The sequence below is a fragment of the Rhinolophus sinicus genome, chromosome 16 (genome assembly GCF_057876585.1).
Source record: "Rhinolophus sinicus isolate RSI-liver-muscle chromosome 16, RSI-T2T, whole genome shotgun sequence".
Classification (NCBI taxonomy): domain Eukaryota; kingdom Metazoa; phylum Chordata; class Mammalia; order Chiroptera; family Rhinolophidae; genus Rhinolophus; species Rhinolophus sinicus.
Genome location: NC_142516.1, coordinates 28,550,392 through 28,569,145, shown reverse-complemented (window position 1 = coordinate 28,569,145; position 18,754 = coordinate 28,550,392). Strand labels below are relative to the sequence as shown.

At 42.4% G+C, this 18,754-nt stretch overlaps 1 protein-coding gene across 2 annotated transcripts in view; it reads left to right on the top strand.

The window, feature by feature from the left end:
* The first annotated feature begins 7,695 nt into the window (after positions 1 to 7,695).
* The window catches only part of TGFBR1 (transforming growth factor beta receptor 1), a 49,556-nt gene continuing 38,497 nt past the window's right edge, over positions 7,696 to 18,754 (top strand). For both annotated transcript variants that reach the window (XM_019729217.3, XM_019729216.3), the window contains exon 1: positions 7,696 to 7,887. In XM_019729217.3, the coding sequence (XP_019584776.1) occupies positions 7,800 to 7,887 (88 nt within the window). In that variant the 5' untranslated portion in view covers positions 7,696 to 7,799. The remainder of the gene's footprint in view (positions 7,888 to 18,754) is intronic.

Sequence of the window (18,754 nt, the reverse complement as noted above, 5' to 3'; positions counted from 1 at the left end):
GTTGAGAGAAATTAAAGACCTGAATAGATGGAGAAATATATCATGCTCATGGATTAGAATAATCAATATTATGAAGCTTTACCCAAAATTGATTTATAGAGTCAATGCAATTTCAATAAAAATTCTAGCAGGCTTTCTTGTAGATATTAACAAACCATTGGTAAAATTTACTAGGAAATGTAAAGGTCTTAGAATAGGCAAAACAATGTTAAAGAAGAAGAACAAAGTTGGAGGCTTATTCTATCTGATTTTAAGATTTGCCATAAAGTACGGTAATCAGGGCAGTGATAATAGCATTAAAATAGACAAATAGACCACTATAAAGGAAAAGAGAGTCTTGAAATAAACCCACAAATATACAGTCAATAGTTTTCAACAAAGTTACCAATGTAGTTTAACGGAGAAAGTAAAGTTTAATCAACACATCATGTTGGATCAACTGAATGTCAGTATGGAAAAACTGAATATCGCACACCTTACACAAGAGTTAATTCAAGATGGCTTTAAGACTTAGGTGTAAAAACTAAAACTATAGAGCAACCAGAAGAACATGTAGGAGAATATCTTTGTGATTGAGGGTAGGGAAATATTTTCTAGGCAGAATACAAAAAGAACTAACTCTAAAATGAAATTAAAACTACTGCTCTTTGAAAATGACATTACTAAAACAATAGATGGAACAAAAATATTTACCATACACACATCTGCCAAAGACTCATATCCAAATTGTATAGGTAACTCCTATAAACGATTAATAAAGGACTAGAACAAAGACTTGACACTCACAGAGGACGATATGCAAATGAATGACAAACACAGATGCTCAACATTTCTTCTGAGTTGAGACAGATCAATGCTCAGAGATCCTGCAGCTGTGAGAATGTACAAAGCAGAGTTCTAGAGAGAAAAGGGCTATGCAGAGAGTTTTCAAAATCTGCACAGGGTCCCTTTTAGTCTTTGGCTGAATACTAATCTATACATGAATAGAGTGAAAACCCAAAAAGCCGTAACAACTTTGGAGGAAAGAAAAATGACTGAGAAGTTATAAAATAGACAATTCTCAGAGTTCATACTAGGTAAGGAATCATTTGAGTTCTCTCTATCCAGAGAGAATTTGTTGCATATGTATTTAACAAAGATGCCAGAAAAGCCATACCTTACACGTGAGGCAAGATTAGTCTTAGAATAATGGTTACTTTGGACTTGTCCTAGAGGAGTTTTAAAATAAGGATCAAATTAACCTGAAATACCTAACTCACTGCCAGAAAAAGTTCAAGACTCTTTAAAAGAATACAACAAAATCAAGCATTCCACACCCTAAAATTTACAATGTCTGGCAGCTAATAAAAAAATCACTAGGCATAAGAAGCAGCAGGAAGATGCGAGCCCAAAATATCAGTTAATGGAAACATACAGAAATGACAAAGATGAAGGAATTATCTGATAAGTACATTAAAATAGCTATTATAAATATAGTTCATGTACTTAGGGATGTAAAGAGAAAATGTAGACATAATGAGAGGAGAGATAGAAAATTTTTTAAAGAAGCAAATGAAACTTCTAGAGATGAAAAACTCAATAAAGAAAAGCTGTCAGATAAGGAACAACAGGTACCCTCATTCATTCCTGGTAGGAATGCAAAATGATACAGCTGCTCTGGAAGATAGTTTGGTAGTTTCTTACAAAACTAAACATATTCAGCAGACGATCCAGCAATCGTGCTCCTTGGTATTTACCCAAATGAGTTGAAAACTTAGGTCCATACAAAAACCTACACACAAATGTTTATAGCAGTTTTAGCTATAGCTGCTAAAACTTGGACGCAACCAAGATGTCCTTCAGTAGGCGAATGGACAAATAAACTGTACTGAATCTACTCGTACAATGGAATATTATTCAGCACTAAAAAGAAATGAACTATCAAGTCATGAAAAGACATAGAGTAAACTTAAATGCATATTACTAAGTGAAAGAAGCCAATCTTAGAAGCCTACTACTGTATGATTCTGACTATATAACAACCTGGAAAAGACAAAACTATGGAGACAGTAAAAAATGTCAGTGTTTGTTGCCATGCAGCAGCCTCCATCTGTCTCCTCGTACCTGCCCCTAAAGAAAGGAGAGTCTGTGAGACAGATCCTTTCAGGGATTTTGCTTCCCTTTTGTGCTTACACCTTATGTCTCCCTGTTTGGCCACAGAAAGATGGCTGGCTAGTCAAAGACGGGTATGACTCCCCACGGGGAGGGCAAACCCAAGCCAGACACAGTCATGTGGGGACCATGGGGGAAATCCCGGGGTCGATAGAGGTGGGCACAGCCCCCCACATTCCCCCGGCTAAGGAGAGCCTCTGCCTCTGTGGCTGCATTCCTTCCCACAACCTGCAGGGGAAATGACTCAATGATATGCTCTCCATCTATTCATATGCATAAAGATTTTGTCCCTTGGGGAAGTCCTGCAGGCAAGGGTGAGTGGCTTAAATCAGTTTCCTATTGTAATGTATGGGATTCACAGATCTCAAGATTGACAAGTTTTACTTCTTTTACTTCCAGCCTAACTAGTAAAAGCCATGCATTGTCCCGAGGGGCTCAGACCTTGAGGCTGCAGTCCCTTGGCCCCCTTGCACTCTATTCTCGTCTACTGTCTTTCTTAACCTTGTGCCGCCCTCTTTGCTTCCCACAACTCCTGTCGTGCTGGACACGACAAGTGTTTGCCAAGGGTTATGGGGAGGAAGGGATGAGTAGGCTGAGCACAGGGATTTTTAGGGCAGTGAAACTACTCTGTACGATACCACAGTGGTAGATACATGTCATTTACACATTTGTCAAAACCCATAGAATGTACAACACCAAAAGTGAATTCTAACGTAAACTATGGACTTTGGGTAATGATGTGTCAATATAGGTTCATCGATTATAACAAACGTACTAGTCTGGTAGGGGTATTGCTAGTGAGGGAGGCCGTGTGTAGGTGGGGGCAGGGAACATATAGGGAATCTGCACTTTCTGCTCCATTTTGCCGTGAACCTAAAAAAGTAAATATTTTTATGTATTATTTATAATATTTATTTATAAATATTCCAAAAAATAAAGTCTATTAAAAAAAAGCACCAGAGGGTAAGGGGGGTGAGGGGTGGGAGATGAGGTTAAGGGGGATCCAATATATGGTGACGGAAGGGGAACTGACTCTGGGTGGTGAACACACAATGGGATTTATAGATGATGTAATACAGAATTGTACACCTGAAATCTATGTCATTTTACTAACAATTGTCACCCCAATAAATTTAAAAAATAAATTAGAAAAAGAAAGCACAGAGAGAAATGACATTACGTACAAAGGAGAAATAGACTAATTTCTGATTTCACATAAACAGCAATGGAAGCCAGAGACAGTGGAATGACAGCTTCAATATTGGACCAAAAACACTTAATCAACTGAGAATTCTATAGGCAGTGAAAACACTGTCCAAAAATAAAGATTAAATATAAAAACTAAAATTGTTTGCCACTAGTTGACTCTCACTAGAGGGAATTCGAAATACTTCAGGCAGAATGAGTGATTTGAGATGAACAGTCTAGAGGTGAAAATAAATAAAGTCAGAAAAAGTGGAAAAAATTATTTGCAAACGTGGCCATGCTTACTAACTCTTTTGGTCTCCATGCCCCTTTGCAATGTGATTTTGTCAAGAGATGTAGTCTATTTTTGTACCCCGTGAATTTGGCCTTGGCTCAATTCATGCCCAAAGCAATGAGAGGTGGCAGAAATGATGTTGTTTCAGTTGTAAACTCCCATTTATTATCTTGGACTCCTAAACTGTCATGTTAACAAGCCCAGGTTAGCCTGCTGGAGGATGAAAAACCACACAGAGGAGCTGCTCTAGACCGTTATAGATCTGTTTAGCTCCGAGTCGACCTGCCACCTGACAGCAGACTCCTATGTGAGCACAGCTGAGATCAGCTTAAATTGCCCTAGACCAGAAAAACTGCCTACCCACAGTCTCATGAGACATAATACGTGGTTATTATTCTAAGCCACTAAGTTTTGAGGTAATTTATTATTCAGCTAGAAGCACCAAGAGCTAACAATAGATATATATGGTATAAATCAATAACATCTTGGTTAAAAAATAAGATAGAAATAAAATATACAAGAATAGCATGTGACGAGAATTGAAATGTGCTAAAGTTAAGAAAAACATTTATTTTTTTCATATAATAGGAATTCCAGGGAGAAGCATTTTAGAGCTGATGCAGTTGATCAATGAATTTATCAAGGACCCAGACGCTCTCCATTTTTTTCTCTCTACTATTTCTAGTTATGGCCATAATCCTTATGTTCACAATCTGGCTGCTGTGTCTCCAGGTATTGCAATTGTGACCCAGACAGAAAGAAGGTGAGAAGCTAATGAGTCTGTTTCTTCTTTATGGGGAAAACAGTATCTTTCCCACAAGCTCTACCTGATAGATTTCACTAGCCAGAACTGTGTCGCGCAGCCATATATACCCACCAGGAACCTGGGAAATTGAGATTTTTAGCTAGGTGAACTGCTTTCCCAAAAGAAATGAGGATTCTATTACAAAGTGAGCGCAGGAATGGATATAAGTATAAATTAGGCAACTAGCAGTCTCTACTCTCTATTTGAGAGAAAACACCTTACTTAAGGGGATAATCCAAAAGGAAAAGGAAACAATGTACTAGGCATAAAGACTGAGAGGTAGCATTGTGCAGGGAGCAAGGCACTGACTAGAATGAGAGTCATCTAGTCCTGGCTCTGCAGCTGACCTGCTGGGGACTGGTCCTCAGTTTTTTCCCTTTAAATCAAGAGGTTGGAGTAAACACCTGTAAGCCTTTTTGAGAGCCTGTAGAGACTGAAGGGAATTAACATTTATGATTCTTTATGTGCAGTAGCTCATTTGGACCTCACAAGAAATATGAGTCAGTGTCATTATCCCACTTTACATCCGGGGATGAGAAATCTGGGAAATACCCAGTTGTGTGGATAGATCCGGATCTAGTAAATAGCAGAGGCAGAATTCCAGCTGGGGTCTGCAGGCCTTCAAAGCCAGAAGTTTCTTTCCATTGCCCATCCTTTCTCAAAAGGTGAAATTACTTACTGAATTTTAAGGTCACACTTTATAAATGGTGCCTTTAGAAGTGTGGCTTGGTGACACCTGCTGCAGAATCACTTGGGGGTATTTATTATATATGCAGACTCCTGGACTTCCTTCAGATAAACTGAAGCAGACTCTCCAGGGCTGGCACCCAGGAATCTGCATTTTTAAAAGCTCCCCAGGTAATTTGAAAACATTATAAAGTTTGAGAACCATGGTTTTAAACGTATAATTTGTTGTTCCATTCTAATGCAGTTTATTTATAGATCCGTGGCTCATGGAAATTTCCTCCTAACATTAGGAAAATGAAATTCATAAATAGTCTGTTTCTCCTTCCTGTTCCTCAAATTCTTAATGAACACACTCAATCCATGGAAAATGTTAAGGAACTGGAAATGTGTTATAGAAGATATCCTAACACTGACTAACTGAGGCTCTCTAAGGCAAAGGCACGGGTTACCCTGAACATGAATGCTGACTGTCTAGCCTACGGAGCTGAAAGGGGAGGGGCAAAGAAATGACATTAACTAATATTTATCTTGTTCCAGATATTCATGCAGACACATTATGTCACTTAAGAGGCTTAGGACATGTGATTCAATCCCTTTTATTTACTAACGGGGTAGGTACTATTATGATTTCCATTTAAGAGATGAAGAGTCTAATGATGAGAGAACAGTCACTTGTCTGAAGTGAATCATTCATTCATTCATTCATTCATTCATTCATTCATACATACAATAAATATCTCTTATGTAAGACACTGAGAGTAGAGCCGCGAAGAAGCAACCTAGAGACCTCAGGTGTCACAAGGCCCTGACTTACTTATCCATCAAGTCTCCATTGAAGAAATTGGAAATGAGAGGGCAGATGGAGACTGGTGCCTGTCAGAAGCAATCTCTCCAGACTTGGTCTGCCTGCTGCAGGGACTAAGAGGAGTGCTTGCTACTGATGAGCTCTGGCAGCCCCAGAGAGCAGGCTGTCCTTGGTTTTACCAACAGCTGCATCCCTGGTCGCGTGAGTCAGTGTATAATCAGGCCCTTACCTGTCTGGAGGACAGGAGCAGATCAGGGGTCTGGAGGGAAGGCCTAAAAGTAGAACTTGAAAGGGGGAACCCCCAAATCTTATATTCTTTCACTAACCTTGGAAGGTAAATAGATATTTCCATTTTAAAGACGAAGGAATGGAGGCTCAGAAAGGTTAACTGGCTTGTTCCAGTAAGTGTCCTCGCCAGGAGGGCAATAGGGCGGGTCTCAGATTCCAGCTCTAACTCTACCACCCTGCCCCTCCTTAGCTCAGGAGGGATGTCTTTACAGGCAGGTGAAAATGATTTACAAACCAGTACTAGAGGCTGGTTCTGATTCCAGCTACCACGTTTATTTAATTCCAAGTTCGAACCACACAGAAAAGACAGTTTTCTCCTTAAAAGGTTCTGTGGGAAAAGGTTCTCTGTTCTATGTAACAGCCTCCTGTTTGTGTCTGAAGAGAGGACTAGTCTGACAGGAAGAATTACAAATCTGCAGCTCATTTGGGCGTCCCAGAGGGAAGGTGGGTGGAGCGTCTCACAGCAAATTAGAAATTCGTAATGAAAACGTAGTTGAGTTTATTTGGGTTTCTAGTGACACCTCAGAATTATTGTGCAGGCGTGTCGGAGGCAGCTCAAAGAAATGACTGCTCTCCCTCCGCCCCGGGAGTGCTGCGTGCTAAGAAGGGGAATCCTCCTATTTGGGGGCGGGGGTTGGAGTTGGGGACCTTCCCTTTCCCACCTGGATCCGGAAGGGGTGAGAGGGAAGGAGGGTAGTTTGGAATCCCGTTCTGGGTCTGCTGTGAGTTCCGGAGGGAGGCGGGCGGCTATTCAGAGGAGTGTCTGAGTTCAGGATCTGAAGTCTGAGGCTGGGATCTGAGGCCAGGATTTGGGGACTTTCTGGGCCTGGAATTTGGGGGAGGGGGGCGCGTTGCCTAGGTTGGGGGTAGACGCTGACAGCGGGAGGAAACTGGAGTCAGAGGCGCCTGTAAAGGTCTCTGAGGACAGAGGTTGGCGGGGGATGTTTCAAGTTGAGGCATGGATCTGGGGAGGGGAAGTCGAAGTCTGCCTGACCTTACAGCGGATCTGGGTGAATTCGTTGGGGATTGGTGGTACAGAGCGGTGAATGGGGGTCAGGGTGGGGTTGGGGGTCAATATCAGATCTTAGGTGCCTAGGGAGGCTAGAAGAAAGGATCGTCGAGTGGCCACAGCCTTTCCCAAAAGCGACTCACACTCAGACACGCCCATCGCTCAAGCCCAGGCCCTCCTGGACTGGAGAATCAGCAGGGCTCCGGCCAGTTTGGACCCTGCCCCCACTTAGTCTCCAGCGAGCGCCGAGCGACTCTGGCTCCGGTAGGGGTCCGGCGGCCCGGCCCCGGGGGAGTCTGAGGGCGTGGCCAATGAGCGGGCGCCCGCGGCTCTGGATTGGCTGCCCAGCGGGCCCGCGGGCGGGGCTCCAGACTGGGTCCCGCTCAGCTGCTCGCCGACAGCCGGGAGGCGGGGCCGGCGGGAGCCCGGCAGCCAATGGATGCGCGGCCCCGGAGCAGTTACAAAGGGCCGAAGCGAGGCCGCTGCCGCGGCGGGGGAGGTGGGGCGAGGCGAGGCTTGCTAAGGCGAGGCGGCGGCCGGGCCGGGCCGGGCCACAGGCAGTGGCGGCGGGACCATGGAGGCGGCGGCCGCTGCTCCGCGTCCCCGGCTGTTCTTCCTCGTGCTGGCGGCGGCGGCGGCGACGCTGGTCCCGGGAGCGACGGGTGAGCAGCCGCGCGGCGGGGGTGGTGGGTGATTGCGGGGCGCGCGGGCCGGGCCTGGCCTCTGGCTCGCTCCTTCTCTTTCTCAAACATGGCGCGGGGCCGGGGGCGCAGGTGGCGGCGCCCGGGCCGGGGCCGGGCTTTCCTGGCCGGCCTGCTGCCACGCGAGCTGCGGGCGGGGAGGGAAGGCGGGGAGGGGGCGTGTGTCCGAGCGTGGGTGGACGTGACCCGCAGCCGGTGTCTGGCCCTGGTTTCTGCTCCCCTGGGGAGGTGGCGTCGGCCCGAGGTCGGGGGCTGCCCTCTGGGGAGGGAATGGGCGCGGGCCCAGGGGCATGAGGGTGGCCGGGACTGGCCGACTTGGGGCGGCTCCCTGCCTCCCCCTCTAGGGAGCTGTGTGGCGTTGTCCCTGGCACCCCACCCCAAGCGGGTTGTTGTGCGAGGCTCCCAGGGCCCGAGGCGGGGTTGGGGTCGGAGGAGGCTTCCCGCGCTGGGTGTGAGCTCTGAGCCTCCAAGGCTTCCCGGAGCAGTGGGAGGGGCGACGTGTGATTAAGACCCCAGGGTCAGCAAGGTGGACCCCGCCGAGAGGGACTGCTTCTCCAACCAGCGGTGGCTTTGGAAGAGGAACTGCAAAGCTTTGTGTGAGGAGCAGGAGGCACGAAGATGAGCGGAATGTTTCTTTCGTGCGTCTGGGAAGTGTTGAAGTGAATCCAGTTACCAGAAGGCTGCAGATTGTTTTCGTAGTAGAAACTTGAACTTTTGCACACTCTGCGACGTTTGGAATGTTTGAATGGGAATGGTTATGGGAATTGATCAAACGCTTTTATTTCCTCGAAGGAACATTGCTGGTGATGTTCCTTTTATTGAGTGACAGCTAGTAGTTTGAATCAGTTGTCTGTGTAGCCAGTTTTCTAGGGAGTATTTGCTCCGTTTTCCGAAATGTAAAATCAGGATGGCGTACGTGGTCATCACTTACCCTGTGGAGTCAAAAACTTTGTTAGCATCTAAAATAAAACACTAGAAACTAAACCATAGAGCCTTAGTGGTAGCGTCTAAAATACAGTGAAAGTACATTTCTGCTTCTGAAATTGAATACCCAGTGTTTCAAAAAACAAAAATTCAAGACTGAGGGTACCACTTATTACTAATAGCTGATGTCTGCTAAGAGCTTACTATGATGTAGATGCATAAAGTACACCAAAGTACTGTTATCTAATCCCCACAACTGAGCCCTGAGGGCTAGTGGCATTTGCCCTATTTTGTAGATGAGGAAACTGAGGTGTGGAGAGGTTTTGTACTCAGTTACTTGAGAGCTGTGGAGTTATGATTTGCACCCAGGGTTCAGTGTTTTCAAAACCTATACACCTTAATATATACACCTAACTGTCTGGCAGAAAGGAAGCAAACAGCATTCCTTTCCATTTTCAGTCCTCTGATGAGCAATTGATCTTCATTATTCACTTTTCGATTTTGCCCTCACAATTTGAAAATCAGATTAGCCTTTTGACTCCTAGTACTTTCCTGGACTCCCTTCACATTGGGTCTACCTTGGAGGAAACAATGGATTTTTGACATTGGCAAGATAAACGTGCCGACAGGTAGGAGAATCAATACTGTTACGTCTCAAGCATAAGTTACATTTCCACACCACCATTAACTTGAATAACAGTTCATTCTTTTCCACCTAGCACAAAGTTTTCACGGATTCAAATAACAGTACTGGAATAATTGATGTACAGAACATCTCTCAGTCCGTGCCCTGGAGTTGCTTACAGACTACCGGACTCCACAGGCTTGCATGCATACGATACAAAGCTGATTCCAGTGCTAATTCTCTTAAGTCTAGACTACCTCAGCTGGTCTGCCTGCCCTGGGTGGTTATGTTGATGTCTCACTCCATCCTTTCATAACATTTCCAAGAAGCTGAGTGCTTTTTTAAATTTATAATTTGGCTTCCTTTTTAAGAGCTCACAGTTCCTTATTGTCTGGGTATCAGTTTTGTATTCTCTGCCTAGCTTCTGCTCTCTCCAACATAGGTTTCTCTGGGGAAATTGGTTCCTTGCTCTAGTACACAGTTTAGTACCACTGTGTCTACATGTATATGCCATGTGAGAATGCCGTTTGCTTCCTTTCTGCCATTTCATAACTTCTTTCTTTGAAAACATGTCTAAAATCCAACTCTTCTTTATATTAATGCCTCTTGAGTGTCTCTTCCTTTCTTTGTGTGCATCTACCAGTTTAATCTTGCCTGTATTAGCCCTCAAATCTAGTTGCTTTCCAGTGTTTCTCTCTTCTGGGCTTTTCTATAGGCTACTGCCAAGCTAATCTTCCTCAGCCATCCCTATAAAGGGTTTAAAAGATTTCCCATTTGTATTCAGCACCGAGAGCACCACTTGAAGCTTATGATTAAGGTCATCTCTGAGTATCCAACACTTCTCACTATTGCAAACCCTCAATTCCAGCGATTTCTGTTTTCCCACTGACTCCTGACTTTTCAACCTTTTCACCATATACTTAATTTTGCCCCTTTTGGGAGTCTGAGGAAAGAAGTTCTCAATCTTGACTTCCTGAACTCTGTATTTCCCTGAACTGTATGCATAACACTTCCTGTTTGTGTTGTCTATGTCTGCTGTCTTCTGCACTGTTATTTGACTATGCTCTTGAACATGGTACAGGTACTCAGAGGACCAGGGTCATGCTGTTTGTTTCCGCTTTGCTCTCAGAACCTAGCATTGCGTTTTATATTCAGTTCCACTTGAATGCTTGTTGACTAAATGCCACTTGACTGGCATTCATTTAGTATTTATATTGTTATATGTAAGTACAGTTTATGCAATATTAATGAATAATTCTGTGTGTATATTCAGGACAAGTTGTATGATGTGAAAGAAGCAGGAGGGTATTACATGTGGTTATTAGTCCCAACTTCAACTCTGCCATGTTTCCCCGAAAATAAGACCTAGCCGGACCATCAGCTCTAATGCGTGTTTTGGAGCAAAAATTAATATAAGATCCAGTCTTATTTTACTGTAATATAAGACTGGGTCTAACAATATAATACCAGGTGTAATATAATACTGGGTATAATATAATATGATATAACATGTAATACCGGGTCTTATATAATATGATATAATACTGGGTCTTATATTAATTTTTGTTCCAAAAGACACATTAGAGCTGATGGTCCGGCTCGGTCTTATTTTTGGGGAAACACAATAGTTATGCAGAAAATGGGAGTGATACTTACCTTTTCTAATTTACTAGATCTTGAAGATAAAATGAGACAGTTGTGTTGGAGTTTGAAGTTGCTACTTGGCACTGGCAGTAATAGGGAGGAATGATGTTCAACCAGCAATTCCCACTGGGCCACGTGTGTTTTTATTGGTCAGACATCCTTTCTGATTGGTGGGTGCCATTGTGTGCTAGTTAAATATTTTTTTAATATCACCCCTGCAGAGAAGTATCAGTATTCAAAGAGGGAAATGATTAACATAGGCTGAAGTGATTGGGGAGGCTTCCTGGACACTTTAGGACTTCAACTGACTTTGAAAGGTGGCTAGAATTCAAATGGGCAGAGGGGAATTTTATGAGTATTAAGCTCTCTCATTGTAAGCTGTGTCCCCCAACTGCCCCCGGGCCTACTGCAGGGCAGGAACCAAAGCTTGTATTGACTGGCTTGCAAGTTACTCTTTAGAGTTAATTCCTTATTCTATACTGTGGTTTGGATGTATTAACCACTGTGTGTGTGTGTGTGTTTTGCAGTTATAAAAAGTGTAATATGTGACTGGAGACAAATCAGAAAGGTAATGTAAGTGGGATAAGTGAGGGAGAATTATATTATGGACTGCCCACCAGACTAGGCATTCTAATGGTGAATGTCATAAGTCACTTCGGTTTACAGATGGGAAAACATGACAGAGAGTTAGGTGGATTTCTCAGAGTTAGGCAGAACTGAGACAGGAACTTTGATTTTCTCCCCCCCCCCCCCCCCCCCAAATCTCGTGCCCCATTCAAATATGAAGGATTTGGAGTGGGAGAGGAACAGGGTTAATGGAGTGACTTACCTAAGTGAAGTTGTCTTGAATGTTACAGAACTTACGGAAAATGACTTCTGTAAGTGGGGAGGAGAGGTAGATGATTACAGGTTATATAAAGTCCTCAAGAGAAAGTAAGTATCTTTTTTATATTGCCGATAAAAGGACCTCATTTCGAGCTTATTGATTGAGTAAACTAGGCTTACTGTAGTTTGGAAGATGGTGAAACAATTTTGAATTTAATGGAAATGGGGTGTAATTGAAAGGCCTTATGATACATGGTTAGGTTTAGAATTTTAGGTGATCTGCTTCGTTATTAAAATTAAATCAGGAACTGACATGATCAAAATAATCAAGAGGGAGATAAATCTTGTTCCTGTGGGGAGGGCCTTTTTTGAAAGATTCTTCTAGGCCTAGCTGAAACAGTTATCTGAACTCTACACCATTCTTGTGGAGCCGTTGTGTTGCATCAGATATGTTCATGTCCAATGAAGTGGGTTTTGAAAATGCCATTATCCTATGGATGGCCTTTTTGATGTGAGAGAGAACATGTCTCTTCAAACCACAGAACCCCCGGCACATGTTGACAAACCGAATGCCTTTTGCTGTTGTTTCTTGGTCATGGCTTACATAATGCAAGTTCTCAGAACAGATGGACTGTGGTTTGGCATCATGTGATTGGTGACATCTTTGCTTCCTGCTTCTGGAACTGAGGGCAGATGCTGGCATGTTTCTCAGGGATTTTCATGCTTTGACCCACAGAACTAGCTCAAGAAAACTTCTGGAATCTTCTCAAAATTAATGATCTGTCTTGACCCAGCCTAACTCCAATACTCAGGATAGTATTTAGTGCCTTTCTTAACTGAATTTTCTCAATATCAAATCCAAGCAGTTTCCCTAAACATTAAGATTTGCTGCTACTCTGACTTAAATCCAGTACAGTTTTGGCCCAGATAGTGCAGATAGGTTTCTTATGGCTACCTCTTTTTGATAAGAACTTACAGTTGGTTGACCTGTAGGTTTTTTGCTTTAAATAAACACTTTTCTCAAACACTGCTGGGGTAAGTCTGATTGGTTTTATGGGTCCAGTTTTATACATCAGGTCTGGCATTTTTGTAAAGCTGTTCCCTCATTTGGGCAATGTGAGAGCATTACACATTATAAAGAATGGTTTCTAACTTAAAAAAAAATATGATTTGCAGAGTAGACACACAGTTGGTTTGGTGTTTCTTGAAGGTTCAGTAGTCCTTGCACCATTTTATCAATCTGAAAGGAATATATTTGAAGAATATGCCAGGCATTCTGCCTGCCTTGGCTCATGTAATTCTCATACCCGACCCTGGATAGTAGCTGTATAATAGTCCAAAAGCTTCTTACTAATGTACCAGTTCACATCCACGAGGCTCTTTTTAAGTCCGTTTGTCTCCAGGCCGAGGTGACCAGTGCTCAGAAGAGAACTGGAGATTTTTGATGACATTGGTTCTAACCCAGGATTCTTTTAGCTCTTACATTATCCAAAAATGTTAATATTTTTTCTTTCATCTTTTAATTATAAATATATTTATAAAAGGAAGACACTGCTTCACATAGAACAGGTATGTACTAGAGACTAACAGTCTTCCAGTCACCTGAGACACATGATTCTGCATTACCATCGACTCCATCTGCCAGCGTTGACAGGATTTTGCTCGGATTGGAACATAGATTGTGTTGTGAAAGTTTCTAAATAGCAGGGCTTCTGTTTCCATTTTACAGACCAGGAAACTGAGGTCATGGTGTTAATGGTAGAGCCTGCATTTGAACATTCCAGTGGTTGTACTCTTTTCTGTACATCATGCTGCTTTCATATACAGTAAATAGCTTGTTATGGCTACCTCATCAAGAAAATGGTTTTTTAACGCATGAGAATTTGCTTCAGCTTGTCTTAATTACAGTTTGCTTCTTTGCAACTGCAAGTTACTCAGATACTTGCAGTCTTTCTTTGACATTATATTGGTTGGTAATTTGAATCTCTCCATTGAGTCTAATGATAGTTGATCATTCATTATTTGTATTTATTTATATAGATTCACAGCAAACTCTTTGCTTCTCAGAGTAACTTAAGCACAGACCTGAAAAATAACTGAAAATTTGAATTACAGAAAAGAAAAAAGCTGTCACTGTCCATCATTAGCATTTTCTCTTATCCCAGCCCCCGTGCATTTTTATTAGTATAATAAAACCATTATTTAATTTTATCTCTTTCAGTAGTTTATCAAAGCTGATAAAAGTGTTTTTAAGTTGGTAAAGAACTTCAGCTTGTAGAAGAAATAGTTCATATTTAATCTTAGTCAACAAATATTTAGTAGTGATCAACACGTGGGAAGTATAGAAACAGAGGCAGACCTGCTTTCAAGCAATATGATGCTGGGAAAGTATCACTAGCGATTCAATAATAGCAACCGCAGGGACCATAGAGGTGGTAGGACTTGCTCTCCGGGCCTTACGGAATGGGTTAGGTATGGATGCCGGGGGGAGGGAAAGCACTCCCAGGCAGGAGAGGAGGATGTGTGTGAAGAAGGAGCATGCTCAGTTTCAAGAATTTTTGGGAGAGGAACAGAAATTCAGGATATAAAGGGTGGCTTCAGAGGATTATGGGCCTTGAAAATCAGGGGGATGGTTTTAACGTGGAAAAGGAATGTTAACTGTACCAAGAGGAAATAGAGCGGGGTGGCTGCCTAGGAGATCGTGGAGTTGGTGTGATGGCATTGGGAATGGAGTGGAAGGATGGCTCCATGGCGTTTCAGGAAAGACAGAGGAGCCCATCGTAGGGTCCTTGCCTGAGTGCTGTTCCCCCACATATCTGCATGGCCGCCTCCCTCACCTCTAACACATCTTTGCTCAAATGTCACCGTTTTCTCAATGAGCTTTACCCTGATCACCCTTTTAAAAATTGCCGTTATTTTACTCTGCTTTTCCTTTTTTGTAATGCTACTTTCTGAAATTCTGTATTTATTTACCTATTTACTATATTTATTGTGTCTTTCCTACTAGAAGATAAGCTTCTTGAATATGGATATTTTCGTTTTGTTCACCAGTGTGTTTCAAATGCCTAGAAAGTACCTGGTGCATCCTAGGCACTCAGTAAATATGTGTTGCATAGCAGTAGTTTTTAGCTGTAAAAAGTGGAGTACAAAAATTAAGGACTCTATGAAATAAAAAAAGGATGCCTCCCGGTGTTTAGCTCTGGATAATGCCTTTAACTGGTAGGGAACTGGGTGAGAGAAAGAGGGAAGTGAACTCCAGTTTGAGCATGTTGAGTTTGAGGTGCTAGGATGGCCACGTGGACTCGTTCAGTAGGCAGCAAAGGTATAAGACTTGAGCGTTACTGGAAATGGGAGAGGTCAGGCTAAGAAATGATTGCTGGCATTCGCCTTCCATCTCATCCTCTTTCTTTTGGATTCAGGTGCCCTGCCACCGTCAATGGAGTTGTTTTTATTCTGACCCTGGACTCCTAGCTTAGATCTGGAATCTTGCTCAGTTCACTGGGATATTCTTCTCTCCTGTGTTTTGGGGTCCATGCTTTGTGCCCCGCCCACCGCCACCCCCCTCCCCAGCCCCCAATGCCGTAGAAGTAGATGTGCAGAATTCTTCGTGTTCTGGTTGTACTGAAGTTAACCTTCAGCACAGAAAAGGCTGTGCTGCTTTTCTCCGCAGTGAGATGATTGACCTGTGGGGAATGTGCTCTGGTTTTAGACGGAAGGAGAAGAGAGGAGGTTTCCTATGTGGGGCCTGCATTACACCTCTGGCTTCAGGTCACAGGTGGGATTTTATAGGTGTCACCTTTACTGTGTCCTCGAGCTCCCTGATGCCTATCTCGTTACATGCTTTTCATGCTGTCATTCTTCTCCACCAACCAAACACTGGTGCAGTTGTACCTCTAGACCATCTTTATTTTTCTCTTTGGATTGATCTGACTTGTTTGTTTTCCTTCCTATTTTGAAGGCATTCAAATCATGTGATTTGGTTGCCAGAAGTTGAATACAATCTTTGTTTATGGGAGTAGATATAAGAACCACACATATTTGTCTGGAATTAGAATCTAACCCGTGTGTCTGTTTGGGACTCACTTTTCAAAAGAGGATGACACCTAGCTTAGTGATAGTTATGAAGATACTGGATCACAGAGGCTACAAAGTACCTAGCACATAGACTGATACCAGCAGGTAGTCAGTAAATGGGAATTATTACATCTTTAAATAAGTGAAGGAACGTCTTTTGGAAGAGAAATACATGTCTATATAATGAAGAACTGTGATTAATTGGCACACTGAGAGGCAGATTTCACTGGGTATAAGGAAAGACTTTCTATCAATGGGAACCCTCATAAAATGGAACATTGTAACGTACTGTGTTCCCTGTCACTGGAAGTATTCAGGCAGAGGTTGGATGACCTTCTGTCAGAAGTTGTAGAAGGAATTTCTTGTGTTAGGTGAGAGATTGGAATTGATTAACTGCAAGTTCTGTTTCTGCTCTAGAATTCTGTACTTGTAGGTGTAATCCAAGCTTCCTTGCTCACTGTTTTTAGCCAGCACACAGGCTCTCAACTTCTTTAGCATTCATGGCTTTGAGAAGAGCACTATTTTGTAACTTTTCCTTATTATATGGGAGAAATTTATTTATTGATTGGCTTGTGTGCCCTGGCCATTTTTCAGAAAAGGGTTTAGGGAGCTTGAAATAAAAATATGTGCAGGAAGACGAAGAATAATGACCAGAAAGATGAGAACCAGTAAGTAAAAGGGGGAAAGAGAGAAAGATTATAAATTTTAGCTGAGGAAAGCTTTAGTAGTTGAGCGCAATATTTAACCCGCTGAGTTTTCTAGCACTGAGGGCAATAAGGGAACTTGGTAGTTTGCATAGATCTCATTGCCTGTCACTGAGAATTCCGGAGGCGGCTGCACCTTCCTTACTAATATGGAGCCCCAAACGTGAAGATTGCAATGCAGGGAGAATGTCCAAGTGCTTAGAGCTTCCTGGACCTGGCAGCCCTGTCTTGTTTTCTCAGGCTTCCTCTTTACCATGTATCGAGGGTGCAATTTAGTACTGCTGCTCCATTTTTCTTCTCCACTCTAAGGCTCTGATCCAAGTATGAACACACTAGTCTTACCCTAATGCCAATGGAACAGCTGATGTAAGGCTGGAACGTTTAAATCAAGCTTTGCTAAAAGCTAGAGGATAATGAGTAGAGTAACATGAAACTGTTCAACCTGGCTAACAAAGACGTTTTCCTCATGTCCTCAGCTTTCGACCTGTCTCCATTTGGCAGACATCTGCGTCCTGCAAGCAAAGGTGAACAGAGCCAGACATTTGCCTTTCTTCAAACAGGCCCAAGACAGCCAGGGTTTCTGTTTGAAGAGCTGCCGCCTTTGTGGGTGAGGGATGTTGGGAATGATGATTCCCTTAGGAGAGACCACGCTCAGAAAGCGTGGTTCTGCGTATGTGGATTGCATAGTAACCCCAATATTTATGTAAAAGATACCCACGTATGTTACCAAAGGACATGCTTTGGTTAGAGATATGCTGATTTCACTGGGAAAAGCAAGTTTCTCCCTGCTCTTGAGCAGCATCTGTTACAGAAGTCTTTGTATAAAGGGCACTGGGAAATAAAGTGAAGAATTTGAGTTTATCACTCTTCGTGACTTGAGCGGATTCACTTTCCTTTCTTACTCTGCAGTTACTGAACTCCTTTAGGCCTTGTTCCGGTGTTTCCTTGCTCTAACCAACAGGGTGAAACCTCCCGACTATTGTTCACTTGCTTCAGGATCACCATTCATTCCATCTAGATTTTCTAGATGTGAACTCACTGCTTACATAATAGTGTATATTTATAGTTCTAGGACACCTCGTGCAGGCATCTTGTTACATTTTTACAATATAAGATCTTTAAATATGCATTGAAATACAAATAGCTCCCATGAAAAAAAACAAAAGCATGGCTTTTTCTACTAGAAGTGAGGACTAATACACATATTTGGGAGCACTGAACATCGAGGAAATAGTTAAACCTGGAGAGGAGCATAGAGATAGAAAAGCAGTAACTAGCTTTTTATTTATACAAACACACAAACACAATATATGTATGGAGGGTTTTTTTTGTGTGTGGTTTTTTTTTTTGCTTGATGTATTCATCTCCAGATTGAACCATAATGTGCTCTAATTGAGTCTCTTTGTTTAGCACATGGCTGTTGATTTGAGTACTTTCTCCAGTTGAAAAACTGACATTTTAATTTTGTTATTCAATGTGCAACAGATTTAAATAAAAACACCAAGATTGTGTATTGTAGATTTCTTTCAACAATAATTATATGTAATTATTTTACCAAAATAAACAAGTTAAAGTAATCTTAGCTATTTTATCTCATTCCACATTTGGGGAAAAAAAAATTACAAACCAGGGGCTAGAGTTTGCTCATGTTTATCAATGAGGAAAGATAATTTCTGATTGTTAGTTTCATCTAGTTCCACCAAAGCATTGTGAAATTGATGCTAGTGAAGAGTACTGAAATGTGTGCTGGAGAGTCGCTTCGTGCTAAGTGCTACTAAAAACAGTTGACAGTTTTCATGGAGGAGATATCTCAAAAATTTTAAGGGACCTGTGAAGATTAAATGAGATTGTGCACATAAAACTTGTGGCGTATTTCCTGGCACATAAAACGAAGTAAATGATATTATTAAGAAAATTGTTTTTCATAGAATCATAGAATTTGTAGACTACAAAGGGCCATAACTAGGGGAGGTTGATTATCGTTTCATCTGACTTTCTTTTACAGGTGAGGAAACGGGGGCTCCGAAGTTAT